The sequence below is a fragment of the Festucalex cinctus genome, chromosome 3 (genome assembly GCF_051991245.1).
Source record: "Festucalex cinctus isolate MCC-2025b chromosome 3, RoL_Fcin_1.0, whole genome shotgun sequence".
NCBI lineage: Eukaryota > Metazoa > Chordata > Actinopteri > Syngnathiformes > Syngnathidae > Festucalex > Festucalex cinctus.
Genome location: NC_135413.1, coordinates 7692645 through 7713904, shown reverse-complemented (window position 1 = coordinate 7713904; position 21260 = coordinate 7692645). Strand labels below are relative to the sequence as shown.

General features: G+C 39.3%; 1 protein-coding gene and 1 long non-coding RNA gene across 2 annotated transcripts in view; both read left to right on the top strand.

Annotated features, from left to right (window-relative positions):
• The window catches only part of LOC144015547 (uncharacterized), a 33198-nt gene extending 19313 nt beyond the window's left edge, over positions 1 to 13885 (top strand). Inside the window, exons 2-3 of the long non-coding RNA XR_013282750.1 lie at positions 11360 to 11440; positions 12335 to 13885. This is a non-coding gene — a long non-coding RNA (uncharacterized LOC144015547). The remainder of the gene's footprint in view (positions 1 to 11359; positions 11441 to 12334) is intronic.
• LOC144016658 (uncharacterized) lies at positions 478 to 3031 on the top strand. Its single transcript, XM_077517992.1, has 6 exons — positions 478 to 680; positions 1115 to 1365; positions 1535 to 1651; positions 1814 to 1985; positions 2417 to 2565; positions 2671 to 3031. Exons 1-6 carry the CDS (start codon positions 490 to 492, stop codon positions 2835 to 2837), a joined length of 1047 nt encoding a protein of 348 aa, XP_077374118.1. The 5' UTR covers positions 478 to 489; the 3' UTR covers positions 2838 to 3031.
• Positions 13886 to 21260: the final 7375 nt, after the last annotated feature.

The following is a 21260-nucleotide window of genomic DNA, read 5'->3' as shown; positions in this document are numbered from 1 at the left end:
ATTCAAAGTTGAAATCGGGTTCAAAATAGGTCATGTGGACGTCCTTTTGGCACGTTATATAGACCAAAATTATATTTATATATAGGACTGTCTCAGAAAATTTGAATATTGTGATAAAGTCCATTGTTTTCTGTAACGCAATTAAATAAGCAAAAATGTCACACATTTTGGATTCAATACAAATAAACTGAAATATTGCAAGCCTTTTATTTTAAAGGCCAAATGTGAAGTAAGGTTGGCCAACCATGTTTTTGAGTAATACCAATGGCTAAACCATTGTCAGCATATTTTCGTTGTTTTTTTTAACGCAACCCTTTCAGGTTCTTAGTTTAACCCATAGCAACGCCCTTGACAACGAAAATGCTTTTCTTCGACAATCTTCGGAAATTTTCGGAAATTACGTCACACCGGGAAGTTGCGAGAGAAGTCGGCCATTGAACTGCATTGTTTGCATTGCTACTCGGTAAGATGACTCGACGATGTGTGGCGATGTATTGTTCTCAAGCTAAAGAAAAGTTGTACGAGTGGCCAAAAGATAACAGGGCACGTAAATGGACAACTTTCGTTCGCGCGAAGCGAATGAATTTCACGCCATCGTCGAAGAGTGTTCTGTGTTACAAACACTTCGAAGATGCCTGCTTCCTCAACCAGTCTGCTTATGATAAAGGATTTGCAAAAAAGTAAGTGATTACAATTATTTTGAAAACACGTGGAATTTTTGGATAGATCACTGATGACTTTGACAAAGCAGAGCTTCCAACAGTTGTGGAATGAACAGTAGAAGCTAGCGACGTTAACCGAAAGCTAACGTCTCGGTGCTTTTCATATCAACGATGAGTAATAATGGCAGTGAGACAAATTGTTCTGGAAGTAAATTTCAATAGGTTGGCAGCATTGCTTTGTTGATGAAAGAACATAACACGTCCTTTTGAAAAACTGCCAATCATATGTCAATCGTACTGCATTTTATGAGTCATTAAATAATTAAATATTTGGTAAGGCAGGGTTAGATGAAATGTGATAGTATTTTTTTTAATTATATATTTAAATGCTGGTTGGTTTTATAGGTTTTATGAGCGAAGCATATTTTTAGTGTCTCCTTATGTTTCTGCAGGTTATTGCTCAATGCAACTGCTGTCCCAACAATTCACTTGCCTCCACAAGACCAGCAGCAGATTCAAAATCCACCTGCCCAGCGTGCAGCAGCAGCTAACCGAGAAAGGAAGCGAGCCGTAGCTGAGGCTATCACCTCTGCAGCTGCCTCTGAACAAGAAATGGCTGATTACGAGGGTCAGTTATTGCAGGATAAATCCTGTTCTAACAGCGAAGATGATGAAGTTATGCCACCACATAATGTGGATAAAAGTAAGTTAGGTGGAGTTGTTTTAGTCACTATGTACTTGCATGATTCAAATGTGTTGGATGGCCGTGATACAGACATTGAAATGGTGGTCACTGAAACAATGACTGCCATTAGTGATAATCATATACATACGTTGATTATAAAACATGTTTATCTTTTCAATTTGTTCAGTGATGCAGACATTGAAGTATTGTCCTCCATGTGAGAAATGCAAGAAGAGGGCAAATTACCGGTCCATTGGTATACAATGCAACTTGGGCCAAACAGAACCCAAAAGGAAAAAAGCCTGTATGTCACTGGTTGACACAGATAGTGAAGAGGAGAGTGACATGGAAAGGGACGGTCAACACATAGAAATATTGTCATACCTTGTATCTGTAGAACAACCAAACATCTGTAACACGCCAACTAACATTTATAACTAATTAAGGAAATGAAATTCATTTGAAGGTACCGAAGTCAATGTCGCAGTGGTGGAACTCCTGACAAAGACCATGTTTGTCAACGATGTCATGAAGATGTCTCACCTCGGACAGACCAGTGGTGTGGAAGCTTTTCACAGTGTGGTGAATCACTTTGCCCCAAAGATGTACAACTTTTCGTACAAAGGAATGAAAAGCAGGTGCGTTTAAGAAAACTTTGATATGTATGAAATGGAGACTATAGTGATGAGGAGGGAAAGTAACGTAATGAAGCACTTGCTTTGAGGCTCCTCTAGATGGTGCTCATGGCTTAAACATAACAGCTAGTGCAATGGAAATTTATTAAATTTCCACTGCATCTGTTCAACCAAAAATGCCATCTCAAAGAATCGAGAAAAAAAGTAATATATATATATATATATATATATATATATATATATATATATATATATATATATATATATATATATATATATATATATATATATATATATATATATAATGTGCTTCTTCAAGTGTGATTTGTCCATGACTAGTAGAACATAAGGATGAAATGTAGAACTTTGAGATATAAAGCTATTTCATCACAATGTGACAATTTGTTAATAAGGCAATTTTTGTTCAATTCCAGAATCATTCTCGCTGCTATGCATTATAATGAAAATGCTGGGAGACCACAGAAAGTGACGAAGGAAGGAATACACTCCTACTGCATCGTTTATCCCAAATATAAGAGTGGTGGCTATTCTCTGAGAAAGATATTGGTGGATGCAACTTATGGTAAGTTATGAAACAAAAACAATTCCAGGCAGATGCATTACTTAGTGTAAGTATGTATGTCGCCCAAATATTTATCATCCCAATTTTTTTTTTCTTTTTTTGCAGACTATGTGAATGACTGCCTTTCAGAGGTGATGAAACTGATTGACATTCCAAATAAGTACAGAACCGGTGATGTGGTCGTCGACCCACAATTTCTTACAACAGCAGTGAACAGACCGGAAAAATCAAATGTTATTGCTGAGCACCATACGAGATTCCTCAGAAAATAAAGAATCACATCCCTTGTATTAAGTTGTCCTCATTTGTTTATTTTTATTATGATGTAACTAGTCCAAATCACAGTTCTGGAACATTTCTCTGTGAAACACGAAACCCTTTGAATAAAGCTGACTCCTCTTCTCCTGGTGGTGGAAAATGTGCCCTGATACAAGACACTGCACATGCTGGAAGGACAACACGGTTGTCCAGACCAAGAAACTTCCAGCACCAGCGCACAAATTGTCTGTAGGCAATATGTCTATACTTGGCATCCTGTGGCCCATCAAATGCCTTGCCTCTGTACTGTTGCTTGTAGGTCATCCATGCTACCTATAATCCATATGGGTCCAGGCACACAGCATTGAATCCAGGATGATCAGTGATGCAGTCCAGTACCTGATTGAAGTGTTCCTCTCCTTGTAGACATACAGTCACTACTTTTTGAATTTCATGGCAGCAAACACATTCTGCAGCTGTAGGCATTTGCTGGCAATTACCACAAGTACACCTGAAATAAATAAATAAATAGTAAAATACTGAGCGATGACACCATGAACAGAAATGTTATTGAACAAGTGTATTGCTATACCAATCAGTCAATAATTCTGTTTATGAAAACATTTGTTTCAAAATATACAAGTACGTGGACTGAATCATGTACAAAAGTAAGAAATTGTCATTGATAAATCTCTCAAGTACAAGTAAAAAAAAACATCGCTGAAAAGAATACTCAAGTACTGAGTAACTGCTTGAACATAAAGTCCGATTTATTTATTTTTTAAAAAAAACGTCAGACAAAAATATAAAATTATGTCCAAATGCTGGCATCTTCAAATAAAAAAAAAAAAAATACCACTGCCTACATATATCTTACCAATCTTGTAATCTCGACGAGTCTTGTCTCCATTCCATGTCAGGTCGTCTGGGCGCACTATCAGCATCCTGATTAGCATCTGGCTCGTACATGTAAGGTCCAACGTATAAAATACCAACCTCCTCCTCTTCCTCCAACTCTTCAAAAACTTGGTTCTCCTCATTTTCGCTCAAACTATCGCTGATATCGCTGTCTGAATCGACGTTTGAGAGGCTTTCTATAGCGTCTGCATGGAGCGCTGCCATCGCTGTTCCCGGTGTGACGTATCACTTCCGGGTTTGTCGCCCGACAAGCTCAAACTTCGGAAAAGCGATTATTTCGTCAAATATATAACATATAAATTATTTTTTCATACTTTATTTGTTGGACAGTGTTTCAATGCTTCTATTGTGACCCTATATGGTATTTCATGAAATTACTTCACATTTGGTCTTTAATATTGATTATGGCTTCTTTTTTTTTTTTTTTTTTGGTCTGAGGAAATATTCTGACATTTTGAGATAGGATATTTGAGTTTTCTTAAGCTGTAAACCATAATCAATATTAAAATAAAAGGCTTGCAAAATTTCAATTGATTTGTAATGAATCCGTAATGTATGGCATTTTTGCTTATTTAATTGCATTACAGAAAATATTGGACTTTATCACAATATTCTAATTTTCTGAGATAGTCCTGTATGTTATATTTATCATTTAAAATGACTAAAATAATGGTGTGAAATTGTGCATGAAATGCTCAATGAAGAAATAAAAACATAATCCAGTTTGTTAAAATGGGTTTATTGTTTTAAAGCCATATGTGTCATGTGAGGCATGGTTGAGGACCCAAGTACAAAGAGGCACATGTGCTCAAAAAGTGGTTTTAAAAAATAAAAATATAAAAAAAATAAAGATACTCCAGGAACTACGAGGGGGAAAAAAATACCCAAAATAAGAGCAAACAACTACGAAGGAATAACTCAACTGAATAGCAGGAACAAAGGAACCATGACAGTGACACAAACTGAACAAAAAAACCAGCAGACTATACATACACTCACACTGATTGACGCAACAAGACCCAGCTGGGTGAGGGCACTGATTGGTCGACACACGAGGCAGGGAAAACAGGTGGGCATAGTTTCGCATGACGAGACAACATAACAAAAACACTAACCCCGAGATCGGTACCAACTATTGAAACTAAAGCATGCAAAAGCATGCGCCAATATTCATTCAGGTGCAGACGTGAAGACTGTTTGTAAACAGGAGCACACGGAAAAGATGAGACTTGGCCACGCCCAACTCATTTTGTAGTCAAAAATAGACGGAAGTCTGGCGAGCCTTGGCCACGCCCACCAAAATCCGCTCGTTTGATGCTAGGCTAACAGTAGACCTTCCTCGTGGAGACTGCAACTCAACAACAAGGTACAGTTTCGTGAACATTTCTTTTGATACAGTATTAGGGCTTGGTGTCATTGCTGCAAAGCTCATTTCAGGAGATCTTTAATTCATCCCTTTCCTACCACTTTGTCCTGTACTCAGGGTTGGGGGTGGAGCTGATCACAGCCAACTGAGGGCAGAAGCAGGGTCCATGCTGGACAGGACATCAGTTAGAATGACAAACATTTTTTTGTAACATACATTTAACAAATTAGGTTTTGTATTGAATCTTTAGTCTTTCCAGGCAAGAGTTCGGCAACCCAAAATGTTGAAAGAGCAATATTGTCGCGTCGACGTCGACGCAAAAAATACGTCGACGCAACAAATGCACTCGATGCGTCACTTTTGGCGGCATCGCGCAATGTCTGGGCCACCAAATATACGTTACCTTGCAGACAAAACACAGGGCGCAAAAAAAAAAGAAAAAAAAAGCAGAAAGTACATTGCACATATATTGTGCACAATTACAGTGTAGCAATGGAGGGCAACGATCGTTGTGCTTTGCGGATACCCGGAAGACATTACAAGCAAGCTACGCGTACCGGCAGGGGCCGGGTCAAAAATGAAGAAAGTGTGGAGGTTTTTTTTATTTATTTATTTATTTAATTTTATTTTATTTTTTTTAATTGTCGAAGGGTGAAGCAAGCTAGCAATGACACAATACAATGATGTGTCTATTGTTTCTAATACAATAGATAGATGACGCGGAAGCTGAGAAGCGGAATTGCCACCTTTTTTTCTTCCGTTGTGCGCAGCGCGACGGGATACAGGTACAGTATTGAATAAAAAAATAGCAGCGACCGCAGCATCCAGTAGCAGCGAGTCCGGGGAGAAGAAACGACCTCGTAATAAGACATCCGAAGTATGGGAGTACTTTACACCTAAAAATGCAAAGTAATTGGCATACCATAAAAGCACAACCGTGATTAAGAGGAGGCATCCGGGAGCTTCTTGTGTGGAGAAGACATCGTAAGTTTTCAACTTTTTTTTTCTTTCCTTCTTGCCAATGAGTAACCCCGTCATTCATCCAAACTGCACCACGTAACTTCTGCTCCAGCCTCGCGCACAGAACATGTACCCACTGTCCACTTTACCACACGCAAACACACAGCCCTCACACACTCGCTTGTTGCTGACATTTTTTTTTTTTTTTAATTGACACAGACAAACACTCTCTTCACATACACGTAAACTTTTTTCTTTCTTTTTTTAAAAATTTCTGTCTATTAATAAACAAGCAACATCCACGCCATATGAAAGGCTTTTTTCAGTGACTGGAAATATAGTCAACAAAAAAAAAAAAGGGGCAGCTGAGCATTTTGAGATGCGAACATCCACTCCAACACAACACATGAATACAACACGCACACACCTGAGCAGATGCACACAGAAAGCGTGAGAGTGGTGGTGGAGCTGTGTTGTTTGGAAAATTGCAGCCGTCACCACTGCTAATAGTCTTTTTTTTTTTTTTTTTTTTTTTTTTTTTTTTTTTTTTTTTTTTTTTAAATGCTAAGATTTTGGTTCAGATTGTGGCTTTTGCAGTTTTAGTTATTAAAAGAGAGCTTTATTTTTTTATTTCTTTATTGTAGGATTCCATTGCACTAGAGCTGTGTGCACTTTGTCGTATTGTTCAATAAAATTCATTTTTGAACTTGAATAAAAATATATTGGAAAGAAGAAAATTGTGTTTTACTCATGGAGATAAATTAGCATTAATTGCAATAGAGGTCAAATTATAGTGAGGTAATCGATAATCGAATCGGAATCGAATCGCATTTAAAAGTGAATCGTTAGATTCATCGATGCATCGAAAAAATATTTTCTAGATTAATCGATTACAAATATAATCGTTTAACCCAGCCCGAATTATTGGACCAAAAAAAGAAAAAAACAAATATGTCGGGAGCCGCAAAAAATTAAAAGCCTTATATAAGCCTTATAATGAAGGCAACACATGCTGTATGTATCTATAGTAGCTATATTAGCCTCCTATTAAAATGACTAAGTTAACTACAATTACATAATGAGCCTTCATGATTAAATGTTTATTTTTCCTGCAGTGCATCCTGAATGCAGTGCAATGCAGCGTCCTGAGTGCGGTGCTTTCATATCTTTTTCAAACTCTTTCAAAAGGTCATCTAGGTGGCCCTCATATCTCTATTTCAGTTTTATTTAACAGTGGTCTTCTCTGGTTCACCATCCACTCCTCTTTCATAGTCTTGTTTCTTTGAGAGCCATTGGTACCACCCTATTGACCATTTGCACCGACGTCACATGATCACGTGACTGACCCACCATGGACGGCGGAAGGAAATTACGTTTGAATGGAAGTGGACGAGCCGCGGAGCGATTTCGGTACTTAGAGACTTTTATTTTTCAAATTAAAAGTTATTATTGCCCATCGAGCCATGGAATCTGCTAGTTCAACTGACATTCGCCTGTCGGCAGAAGTGGAACATTTAGTAGGTGCTCATAGAGTGCGATAGTAACACAAACTGGAGATGGATAGTGTGAAAACAGACGCTTACCTTCTGTTCCCTGCTGTTTTCACGGAACTAATCAAATCGCAGACTCTTCCGGAATTCCCCGTGCACGACCTGTATCACTGTTGTTACGCTCACACCCAGGAGACAATCTACCTCGTAATGGCAAAGGTAAAATTTGTTTATTATGCTAACAGACTTATTTTTTTAATGTTATTTTTACACATTCTGTCATATATTGAAACACTGTGGTTGTGTCAGGTATATGCATCAAGTATTTTCACTCAGATGTACTTAATTGTTTTGAAGAAGGTGCACTTAAGTTATGTGTGGGCAGTTGGAGTGGACGCTAACTACGTGGCTCAGCCACGTTCACATTAACGATCGTTAATGTGACTTGAAACACGTAATTCGACACCCCTGTTACAATGTTTGTTAGAGTGTATGGAGTAAGTGTACATTTACGAGTAAAGTGTATGAACATTGATCTACTAACCTCGTAAAGAATGCTTGCTGCAAATCCGTGAATATTTTGTGGGCTGTCAATCCTTTCTGTTGATTGCCGCTATCCATCGATGCCTTTTGTCTTCATTAGTAGGTATTCGGTAAAAAGCAACATTTGGTTTACTCCCTTGTCTGTTTGTACAACCGACCGCACAGCAAGATATGACCATTTTATAACTGAATCGACTAGACAAAGGACTTCACGCTGTACACGATTCTAATGTTACAATCCAGGCAAGTGGTTCTTTTGCCGTCCATAGTTTCAGGAAGGGGCGTTCCCATGGCGGAAGTGACGACACGTGCAAATGGTCAATAGGCCCTGTCTCTATAGCCCTGTGTGGGAGTGACATTCCTCCATGAGGGGCATTCTCTGTACATGCAAGATTTAGCCTCAGTGTCGACAGATCTTCTGAAACTTTGCTAATGCTCGCTGAGTTAATAATGCCAATGTTTTAGCCTAATTGTTTTTATTTGAGCAATGTTGTACACCTTGCAGACATGTCTCTCTGTTATCAATGTTTGGGGAAACAACCCTAAAAGGCTTTATTTACCCTGCAGAAAAGTGAATAGGACAACTACAGATGAGGCATTTCTGGCAAAGGTTTCTTATGGAAATTTAGCATTGTGTCAGAGAACCTCTTCTGTATCCTCTTTTTAACTCATTCCCTGGCAGCCATTTTCACTGAAGCAGCCCCCTTTGCTCCCGGCTGTTTTACTGGATTTCGTCTGATTTTGCAAGGTCCACTGAATACTGTATTGTGTTTTATTGTCTCTTCTTTCAGCAGGAAAAAAACTATATTTGTATCAATTTCCATTTTGCAGCAATTAGCATTAGACTACAGGTAAGTTTATCATTATTTACATTCCTGTTGAAAACACTGTCAAAAAGAGCTTGTTGCATGGCCCTGGCTGATCTCTTATACTCTGCTGCCACTTACTAGCCGTTTTTGTAATAACTTATTTCCCACCTTTTAACGAAAACGCTCACCAAAAATTAAGCTCTACATTTATTTGTTATGGGATGTTTGCTCTCCGGGAGGCTCAGCGGGAGCTAAGCGTTGACGTCAGCTGGAAGGGTCTATAGCTTAGACAGTAATCTGCTAGCGAGATGGGAGGGGTAAAGATTGCTGCCCTGTCGTGTATGGGCTATCAGCTATCCAGTAATATATACAGATCAGCGCAGCAAATCACAGTCACGGAGGGGGATGAAGTCGAGGTCTGTCACTCTGTCGGACCCAATGGGTTACCTTCCACAGCTGAGGCCTGCAGGTGGTCATCGCTGAGTCCCTTGATTCGGGCTCCCTTCGCTTGTCACCTTCTGCTTTTGCTCTGGCAAGCTTATACTGGTTTCTTTCTCTTTTTTTTTGGACTAGCTTCTCCCGCTTTCCGCTCGTTAGTTACGCCAGCCTATAACTCAGACTAACTCCCACTAGATGCTCTTGTTAGCTGCTCCGGCTCATTCCGGCTCGCTCGGTTTGTTGTCGCTTTCTGGGCTTCACACCGGCTGCCAAGTCGCCGCCGCTCGCCGAGATGCTTGTTTCCTCACGCAAAATAAGGATTTGTGGTAGGCTTGCGAAGTGTGGTCTCTCTGAGCAGCTGTAGTGTGCATACATTTCGGCTGCATTTTATGCTATAGCGACATCTACTGGTCACTTTTTACACAGTGTGGATTTAAGTAATAGAAATCTCGAAATGAAAGTTGGTCGATCATCATTTAAGTGGAAATATGTTTTTATTGTCTTCTGTATTCATACTTGTTCTTTCACCGAGCAAGAATACAGGGTGACACAAAAAACGGGAACTTTTTAACAATCCAATAAAACCAGCAGTGATGGAAGAAAAATATTTTCTTCATAGTAATTGAAACCTTAAAACATGCCATTTAAAACAATATTGGAATTTTAATTTTTTTTAAATTACATCCTGCAGATGACAAAACTGATTGATATTGCGCTTCACTCAAGGGAGTTCGCCGCAATATCCATCTGGTACCGCTCCAGGGTAATTTGCTCGGGAAAGATGGGACATTCTGTACAATAATTCGAGCTGATTGGATGATGCGGCATTGTACAGGTTTGTTTTAACCAATCACGGCCACGGATGAAAATGTCGTCTTTGTTCTTGTCGAGGGGGGGGGGGCATGTACATGTTACCAGCTAGAAATGCACAGTGCCTCTCGCTGTTCAACATTCAACAAGGAAACGGTGAGTAATTCTGCAAGAACAGAATTAATTGGAGCGTCCATTCTTCCATATTAATTTGTTTTTTAGCCCCAGCGTCGGCGCTGGCTTCCTGGTTTCGTCACAGTTGCATATCCCGCCCGCAAACACCATGTCGCTCTGTGATTGGTCGTTTGGATTAGTGGAAATCAACGGGAGCGGTACAAGATGTATTCTCCAGAGTTTGTGAACTCACAAATACCGTGAGAATTCATCTTGCCAAGGTTAATAGAAGACATCCTCCTGTACGAATCCATTAAAATCTGCGGTTGAGATTCCTCATTGTTTGCTGCAACATCAGCTGGGATAACTGGGATTCCGTCATTTTTTGATTGTAAATGGCATGTTTAAGGTTTCAGTTAATATGAATAAAATATTTTTCTTCCATCACTCTTGTTATTGTATTGTTAAAAAGTTCCCTTTTTTGTGTCATCCTGTATTTTATTTTTATCAGAATACCCGATTATTCAATATAATTTTCTGTAGGATATCTGAATATCAAAATATTCTATGTGTAATAGGTCAGAGTGCGAACGTCAGAGGCAAGGGTCACAGGAGCAATCCTATTGGTCAGGTCTCCGGAATGCCCATTAGCTCGCTAGTTTGCGCTCGGCTTCCGGGATGCTGCTTGGAGAAGTTCGTATGCGGAAACACAAATGGTGTCGGGAAAGTGTGTTTGCCACTACATGCCTTTGACAGTGGTTCAACTTCTTTTTACGATCACGTGCGTAAGGTATGCTGCTTCCTGTATATTATGAGAATGTCCCGCCCATTATGCCCTTATCATTCATTGTTTATCTGTTTTTCAATGAATGGTTAATATGTTTTACAATTGTGTGAGAGCCGATAATGTCAAATTGCTTCATAAAAAATTACCAAGACAGCGGCAGAGGCGTAATTCAAGATTTATTTCCATTCCCGTCTAATGAACTCATCAGGAGAGCTTCTTCTAGGCTAATTTAATATCCGAGAAGCACAGAATTTCAATAAAGGTGCACAGGCTAACAGAGATGTCTTTTCTTTCCTCGCAGACAACTGGAGGTGGTTTGTTCTAAGGAAAATGGTGACTGTGGTGACTGTGGGAGGCTGGCAACAACAGCAGCTGAGCTGAGGTATGCTGCGTGGAGAATGTTGCGTTAACTAGTTGGCTTCAAGACAGGGTGCAGGTTGACTTAAATGTTCTGATAAGAATTGATGTCAAGGAAAAGGGCACAAGGATACAGGGGACATTTTACTAACTTTGTACTGGCAGTCAAACTGCCGATCTTTCAGTAACCTCTTATTTAAATCAGCCTCATATAAAGAAAATGACGACTCCATCAGCGTGTGACGTAGTGCACTGTTAAAACGTATAGTCATTTTCAGAATTAATCAATAGTGTGAATTTGAATTTTGTGAGGGCGTGGATGTGGATGCCTAGTTGGCACGTCCGCTTCCCAGTACTGAGGACTCGGGTTCGAGTCCAGGCTCCGGCCTTCCTGAGTGGAGTTTGCATATTCTCCCCGTGCCTGCGTGGGTCTTCTCCGGGTACTCCGGTCTCCTCCCACATTGCAAAAACATTCTTGGCAGGTTAATTGGGCGCTCCGAATTGTCCCTAGGTGTGCTTGTGAGTGTGGATGGTTATTGGTCTCTGTGTGCCCTGCAATTGGCTGGCAACCAGTTCCGGGTGTATCCCGCTTACTGCCCATAGTCAGCTGGGATAGGCTCCGGCACCCCCTGTGACCCTTGTGAGGAGCAAGTGGTTCAGAAAATGGATGGATGGATGGATTAATTGTGTGAAGCAGTGACAATGTTTATTTAGTCTGAAATAGGCATGGGCCACTTACCGGTTTCAAGGTACACCGCGGTTTAAAAAAGGCACAGTTTAAAAACGGCTCAATCGGTGGTATTAGCTGTGATGTATATATTTATTTTTTTGTGCGATCAGTCAGTGAGCCTGATGACTTTTTGCCTTTGACGAAAAGGGTTGGCTGTTAAGAGATTGTTTTTTTGTTTTGTTTTTCCAGGCATTTGTGTAATTTCTAAGGGTGTCACGATTTCGATTTTTTATCGAAATCGATCGAAATTACGTCACGATTTCGAGCATCGAAATAGAAGAGAGGACACACGATTCGATGCCCCCCCCCCCCCGCGCCCGCCGCCACCGCCGCCACCGCCACCTCCCAGGAAAGCAAATGAGACGCAGCCATTCAGCTACTAGCTAACGGCACTTGTTAGCTGACTTCTCCTGCAGTCATGATGGCAAGCGCGGACAGACACAGCAATGGTGCTTCAAGCCGCTCCCGCTTCTCTCGTCACCAGTTTGGAAACATTTTGCGTTCCCGGTGAGTTATGTCGACAACGTTCACGTTGTCGATAAAAAGACCACAGTTGCAAGATATGCTATGTGCGCGTACTGTACTCGGCCACGGTGTTACGCCCGGCTCGTCAAGGGGAAGGGAAGTAACACAATAACAGAAAATATAGAGTAGATAAACACGGGTCGACTTTAACATCTGAGTAGTTTTAATTGAAATTTCAGGCAGGGGTTTGACAAGGGAGTGAAAGTGGAAGGTGAACAAATAATAACCGCATTTGACAGAACTGACAGAACGGAGGAGAAACAACAATAACCAATAGGGGTATAATACACGGATACACAATAGCGTCGCGCTGGCACAGTCGTCCAATCGGAGTGTCGCGCTGGCACAGTCGTCCAATCGGAGTGTCGCGCTGGCACAGTCCTCCAATCAGAGTGTCGCGCTGGCGCATTCAAACTGAAGTACCATTATACGGGCACCAGCCGACACAAACACACACATACATACTAGGGGAGCGGAGCCGGCGGCGGGCCCGAGCCGCCAGCCGTAACAACGGGAAACACGACAAACATGACGGGACATTTACGCAGGCATCACAAAGATTTAGATTTATCAAATTCAACTAGAAGTGGGAAAACAACGGTCCAACCAACTATTTCATCCTCATTTACAGTGAAACTTCCACACACTTCAGCTCGCGCGAAACGCCAGATCCATAGGTCTATTTATAGCAGCAGACCTGCAGCCTTGGAAAACGCTGGATTCAAACATTTAATTAGTGTACTTGAACCACGCTACAGTATGCCCAGCAACTGTAAATGTTGGGATATAGTTTGTTCAGGCTGTATTTGTTCCATGACTTTGGATACAATATATTTTTTGTTGTTGTTGCACATTGCACATTATTTTAAGAGGAACGCACAGCACACTGTTGTAACCAAAAACAGTCAATAGATGGCAGGCACCCACTGTGACTTTTTGTTTTTGTTTTTTTATTTTTTATTTTACACTTCAGTAAGAACAAGACGGTTAACTTTATATTGTAAATAAATTCTTTGAATTTGATCATTCCTGCCTAATGTCAATTATCATATATTACATAAATTTACACAAAAATAATATGGAAATTGCATCACCTATATGTAGCCGATCTTTTGAAATAAGATTTACTGTACAATGAATAGAACCAATGATCATAGACTAGCCTTAGCCTACAGAAGCATATGCCTCTGTGTTATAAAGTGGGGGAGCGAAAAAAAAAAAAAAAAAAAAAAATCGAAAAAAAAATCGAATCGTGACCCCAAAATCGAAATTTAAATCGAATCGTGGAGTTGGTGAATCGTGACACCCCTAGTAATTTCATTTTTTTTTCCTTGGAGGAAAGATGCAAAATGTGCTATGGAAGAGTTGCTTCTGTAAGGGACAATATTTCCAATGGTATTATTATTGTTATTAAGTCCACTAAGGTTGAATTTAGTGGCTGTAAATACTCATTGTTCCTTATCTTCTGCTCAACATATGCACATATTACACAACCACCAACAAAATTAGCCTATGCTAAACGATTAACAATCGCGATTAGCATTAGCCCTGAATAAACTCGAATCACTTACCGGTACTTATTGTACTTTTCATGAAAATCACAACAAAATGAAAAATCCAGTTTGATCACACTATTAATGCACTTCAATAGCGCTTCATCTTCATCATGTTTACTAAGCCTGATGTACTCGCTTGTTTCGTTCAAGCATATTGAGTTGTAGAAGTGTACAGTGGCCATTGATGCAGCATCCTAATGGTACCGCACACGTGCACAGAAAGGTTTTTCAAATAACTTTATGCTCCAAGTTCCCGTGCCGTCACCCTGGTTCCATCCCATTCAAATCCATAAACGTCCAAAGTGCGTTTGTTTCTACTGCCAGCGTCCGTGCGCACTCCCTTCCATCTGTTCTTAAGTGCATTGTGACAATTTGACTTGGTTTTTGCACATTTGGGGGCATAAAACTGGAGTATAATCGTCCTTAGTTATGGCAAATGCTGAATGACCCCTCGCCTGCAGTTAGGGGAAAAAAAAAAAAAGAACTCGGCTGAAGTCGCCGTACTCGGAAGAGTCTTGCTCGATACGGCCTTCCTGTGGCTTATGTACCTAGGGCCACCCGCCATCTTACATGTGTCTAGCCGGCGGCAATAAATTCATTAAAGCTCTTATTCATTTTGCAATTTTGATGCGGATTGCTTTGTTACAAACATGAGACGTAGTAATGTTAATTTTCTCCCTTTTCAGTCTAAAGACACCACAAACAAATCCTAAGAAGCATCTTAGTAGTGGTGAATCGGAGTCCGTCAGCAATGTGTCAGTGCGGAACACGAAATATTGGTTCCCGGGCCTCCTGGCAACTTCCAGGTGCCACAAATATGTTTTGTTTTGTTTTTTTGTTTTTTTTTAATGATTAAAATAGCTTTTTGGGCAAGATGACGCATTGGGAACAAGACATCGAATAGGCACGTGAATGCTCCGACATGTACTTGCCATGTCGTTAAAATATCCTTCAACACACCTCCACCCCTGGCCGGCCGATCGACAAAAGTCTCATTCCAAGGTTTGGTAAAAAGTTGACAGCCCTGCTGTATGTGATCGTTGAAAAAACGTTATATACAATAAATTAGCTTTTTTTTTTTTTAATACATCACACACTCACTAACACAAGCTTACATCATGTGAGCCACACATGGTCTCCCAGGTGGGGGCAAACCCATGCCAACCGGCACCAAAGGCAAGTGACGGTTCCACTCCTCCATCTGGAGTCCAATTAGCAATTTTATTATTGTGAACATTGGTATATATAGCTTAACTGGACTTAAAAGGACTTAAAAGGTTAAAAGGAAAACATGCTACTAGCTTTGGTGCCACGTACATTAGTCCCAATGACAGTGTTAGCTTAGTTTAAATGAACGAAAAAGAGGTTGTGGCAGCCACCTTTAAATGAGACTAATGACCAAAAATTTTTTTTAACTTCTCCAAAGTGTAAGGAATTGAGACTCACACCGCACACAACGTGAGCAAAAATGTCTGCTGTACACAATGGAGGCAGTAGGTCCAGATTATAGTTCAACCTGTATTTGGAATTTCTATCACCATGTGATGGCTACACGGCGATTGCAAAGCCTTTTGCTTACAGTCCCTGTAGAACCAAATATGGCCTTTACAGCCCACATTTTGAAGCTGTTGCCAAGCCCTATTGCAAACATTGATTTTCTCCCTATTGTCATTCTCATTTAACCTTAGATATAGCTACAGTGCGGTATATTTTGCCTGAGCTTGTGTGTATTTTCCAAGGTGACGTTAGTGTAAACACCATTCTGTTGTACATTTTCTACGTTTGGATTTGTGCCACACAGTGAACTGCTCCTCATTCACAGGATCATTGCCATAGCAACAGTCACTAAGTCGCATAAATTCACATTCTAAGCCAATATTTAATATTTACAAACTGTTCAAGGCATTTGTATTGGTAACAAACACTTCACATGGCTGTCGTTTTCCGTGACCCTAGTAGTGGAGTAAATATTCCTTTGCCAAGTGTTTAGATGGATAGTCTGTATCAGTAAGCATCTGGCATTGGCCCTCAGCACCAGAGACCCCTCCTCCCCTCTTTCTCTCAGTATTCCTCTCACCTCAACATCAGACTAATAGGGAGAAAGGAGTAGGAGGCGAGTGAGAGGAGGGAAACACGAGAGGAAAATGTCTTGGTACGAGCATGGCTAGCAGGAGGAATAAGAGAGAAAGTATTGGGTTCATTCCTGCAAGAACACCAAAAAGAAAGCAGACGTGTACTCTGTCAGCCATGTTTTGGATCCAAATTCAAAACACTACATATATGTATTAGTAAGATATTTTTGAAACCGATTCAATATAAATATCCCTAAACCTACCAAATAAAATATTTGGGATTGTATAATTAAGGCCAAGCACAATCTGTTTTGTTTGTATGTTTTACTTTATTTTATTTTTGTGGGGTAACATAGGGACTAGAAATAATCCATACTAGACCAAAACTTTATTAAATGTATTAAGCCTCACTGAATGAACGGGTTGTGAGGTCCACAGAGATATTAAATATGACTGTGGTCCGTGAGTATTGCATTAAAAAGACGTGAAACGCCAATGAAAAAGCTAAACACACATATTGATACGCTGAGCCAAGGTCTCAGTTTGTTGACATTTGTCAAAGCCTCATTCACTTGCAACATGTTAACAACAGTTATATCAAACTCGGATATTGAGCAAGTAGCTGAATTCACGAGCATGGGAACAGGGCTTCCAGGGATCTACTGAAAAACTCTTCTTCGCTGCTTGACAAAACAACATAGCTAATTTATAACTTTACGGATGTACTCTGGCATTCCACTCTATCTATATAACAACTTTTAAACACATTTTATTTTTTAAATGCCTTACTACCAGTGTTGCCACAGTTACCTTGAAAAAGTAACTTAGTTACTTTACTGATTACTTGGTTTTAAAAGTAACTAAATTGCGTTACTGATTACTTGATTTTAAAAGTAACTAAGTTAGATTAAAAGTTACTTTTTTAGTTACTTTCAGCAGCTGCCGATAACACCATCTCAACATAAAAATAATGCAGTAGAAACGGAGTTCCAAATACTTTATTGAAAGTGCATTTGAAACAACATGAAAATAAAGGTGTTTTTTTTATGAAAAACAAAATAGGCAGTCTCTCTTGACTTCTTGTAACGTAAATACTTTTTATAAAACAAAAAATAAAAATCTATCCAGGTTGAAAATGAAAATCCCCTAAATTCCTCTATTGTTTGTTTGTTCCGCTATTCCAGTGTGTACACATGTATCAGTTTAAATATTTATTAGTAGTTATTGACAGTTATAATTGTTTTTTGGTTTGTTTGTTTTTTCTCTTCAAAATAAGGATCAGGAAAATAAAAGGTTGATAATTTAATGTTAAATATAAATATTTAACCTTTAGACAGACACCAACACAATTAAACAGAATATTTGCACATTGTGAAGTATTTCAGAAACATAAATTTAAGACATGAAATAAACCTACCGTCCAGCCAAAAGAAATATGAAGCCACCTTATGGAACAATAAATCTATCAAACACATTTTAACCACTTAATATATGCAAAAATATTTCCAAAAGTTCATTTCCCTTTTTAATCAACAATTTTTGTATTTAACAATTGTTGTTTCCTTTGTCATCACTTTCATTTTTGGTTAATGTATGACATCTTTTTTTGTTTTTTTAATCTGAGACACGATGATGACCACAGAATCACTACTGTTTATATTTTGTTTTTTGGGCTGTCGTAATCGCGGGCACGTCTCAGTTCTCCTATCTGCTGCTCATGCTAGTTGTAGACATTGACAGGGAGCCACAAACTGAGAAATGAGATACTTGCAGTGTGCTTTTAGCTTAGCTGGTGTGTTGGCTGTGGGACATACCTGTGTCGTTTGAATCCATGCATTGGATCGTCACGGGAGTTATTCTTTTTGGCTTGCGCGCAGTACCAACGCCGGCCCGGGACATACAAGTGCACCGAGAGGACTCGATAGCCATGGGAAATACCGAGATGTACGGCACCGGCTTCTGCTAACTGTCCCCATTTGTATGTTGTCACTCGTTGCGCGCGCGCGCGCGCCGTGTCGCGAGCACGGAAACACGGAAGTAGCTTGAATGGTGATGCTACTGAAATGTAAACAAAACAAGTAGAGCACGGCGCAGAACTCTTGCTATTGTTATGAAAACCATAAAGCCTCACTCGCAACCGATACGGTCGTTTAGCTCCCCTTGACGAACGATGGTTCGGTCGAATCGTTTTTTTGTTCCACCCCTACTGAAAACGTAACTTGTCTGACGTCACTCCCCCTGGCGAGAGGGCGGAGACGACCTCATCCCATAATGCTTCACGGACCAGTTGAGGATGGAAATAAATTATTTTTTTTACCACTTTTATGGTCCATAATGCACACTTTTTTTGTTGTGTTGTGTGCCTGTTGGTTAATAAAACTAGTAGTAAAAGTATCATCACTTTTGTTTTGAATGTGCAAACCATTCATGACCAGACCATGGCTGAATTCAGTGTGGTGATCAATGACTTCTGCCTCATCTTCGTAGTTAGCAGTAGTTGTTTGTGACTGTTACAACAGTGAGATAGTTTGCCTTCTTCATGAAAATGTGGAGTAACGCATTGATTCTCTGGACAGTAACTTTAATCAGACTACTTTGTAGAATAAAGTAACGCGTTAGACTATTAGTTACTTTAGAAAGCAACTTTTTTGAGTAACGCGTTACTCAAAAAAGTTGCTAAGTACTAAGTAACGCGTTACCGGCAACACTGCTTACTACAGAGTAAATCCTTTCAATTATAGAGTACCAAGACCTTAAGACCTTGATGGCTGCTAAACTGTGATTGGTCGATTACGAACAGAGAGAGAAAGGAGAAGCTCAGCAAAAGGCCTTATTGGTCAAATCAGTTCTGGTGGGATGCATTACTGTCTTTTAGGGCTGCTCGATTATGAAAAAAAATAATCACAATTATTGTGGTAATAATTGAAATCACGATTATTCATATCGATTATTTATGTTTTGGTTCAAAGCAAGAAAATGTTTAAACATTTGAAAATATTAAGACAAATTTAAAAAATAATAATATGTAAGCTAATTTTGGACCAAACAGACTTTATAATAATAAATGATTATTTATGTTAGCAAAAATTTGAAGTTGGGATGCAGCATGTGCAATATGACTTGTGGGGTGCAATCTACTGTAGTTTTGACAGGGTTGGTTGGTGAAATAACTTGTGTGGGCGTGCCTCAAAACAACTCAAAATTAATAGGGATGGGCGAGTACCGATACCAGGTATCGATATCGGGCCGATACCAGCCTTTTTTCAAGTACTCGAGTACTCGTGACGCAGACGAGTACAAGCGACCGATGGCAGAGGGGGAAGACGTTAAGTGAGTCCTCCTTGCCTGTAAACTGGCGCTAGCTTGCAGCAGTTTTTCACCAAAACTTCACTGGTTTGGAAATATTTCAAAATTGTGAATCTTAAACTGAAAGAGCATTTTTGTGTTTTATTTTGAGCGTTAAGACTATTGAAGAGTGACTGCTGCTTTGTTTTGGGTTTTTTTTGTCAAAATTAAAGGAAATATATTTGTTTAAAAATATCTTTTAGTGATTTTTGTATGTTAAAATGTACTACTGGTATCGGCAGTTGGTATAGGTGAGTACTGAGGGTCTGAGTATCGGTATCGGTCTGAAAAAAAAAGTGGTATCGAACATCCCTAAAAATTAATATTATTAGGGTTGCAGCTATCAAATATTTTGGTATTTGGATATCCTACTGAAAATTCTAGCGAATAATCGGGTATTTGGATAGAAATAAAAAAAAAACATACCAGTACAGTACATCGTAATTGAATTTCGATTAATTGCACAGCCCTACCGTCTTTTCACTCTTATTCTTGTTGCATGCCATTTTGGTGAGGCCATGTCCTTAGCATTTGACTGTCACGTAATATCAATTTTGTCATGGTAGCACAGTGTGAAAAGGTCAGTTGGAAAGGGAGCGCCACATCCAATTAAATTGCAAGGTTCACACAAATCTAGAAAGGACTGGTCAGGGGAGATGAAAAGGTGTGATGAGAGGGACAGGAAGGGCAACTGTGAGTGACCGCTGGGATTTGCATGGAAAGATTTGATCGCTAAAGTGAGATGCTTGAAGTCTCCATGCGACAATGTGCATACCAGAGAAGCAAGTTGCAATGAATGCTGATTTGACAATAATGAGTCAACATTGGATGTGAATGGGAATCATGTTGTCTTATAAGTGAGATCTTCAGCGCAGCACAACAGACAAGACGGTGGCGTGACTTCTTTTTAATAGCAGGCTTTAGGTATGAATCTGTGTTTGAAGTCTTGAAGTAGTTGTAGTAATGTTTCAACAACTTGGAGTGCTGTCATAGATCAGTGGTTCTTAAATGTTGGTAGCTGTACCCCTAGGGGTATGTGAAAGGCACTCCAAGGGGTACAGGAGATTTTAAAATATATTTTAAAAGTATATGAAAATATTTCTAAAAAAATATATGTTCATAAAAGGAATTTTATATTTAGTAGGCTATTGAATTTCAGTGTTCTAAAAACCCATCATTTCCCCCATAAACCAGAATGGTTTGACCCCACTTGTCATATGCCACCTAGAATCATCCGTCAATTACTTGAAAACTTTATTTAAAATGTAATTAATCATTTATTTTTGAAAATCATCCGTCAATTACTTGAAAACTTTATTTAAAATGTAATTAATCATTTATTTTTGAAAATAGAGCTTTACTATGATCACAAACAAATGACATTTTATGTTGGTAATAATTTGTATTGCACAAATCTTTATTTATAATTAAATTAATTATTTTTTAGTTATAGCTTTTTATTTGAAACTAGTTCAAGAGACCACATAAACACAAACAGAGTTCCAAACTTTAATAAATCAGACAATGATGGCACAGCACAGTTTTATTTGATTTTTTTTTTTCTTCAATCAGAAATGTGTCATGACTGTGTTTTGTCTGTGTTGTGTTTGTGATAAA

Excerpts from the sequence above, each read along its gene's own strand:
- LOC144016658 (XM_077517992.1), top strand. The coding sequence starts at position 490 with ATGTATTGTTCTCAAGCTAAAGAAAAGTTGTACGAGTGGCCAAAAGAT. Across the intron at positions 1,366-1,534 it reads ACCACATAATGTGGATAAAA|TGATGCAGACATTGAAGTAT; the intron begins GTAAGTTAGGTG and ends CAATTTGTTCAG. Across the intron at positions 1,986-2,416 it reads TACAAAGGAATGAAAAGCAG|AATCATTCTCGCTGCTATGC; the intron begins GTGCGTTTAAGA and ends GTTCAATTCCAG.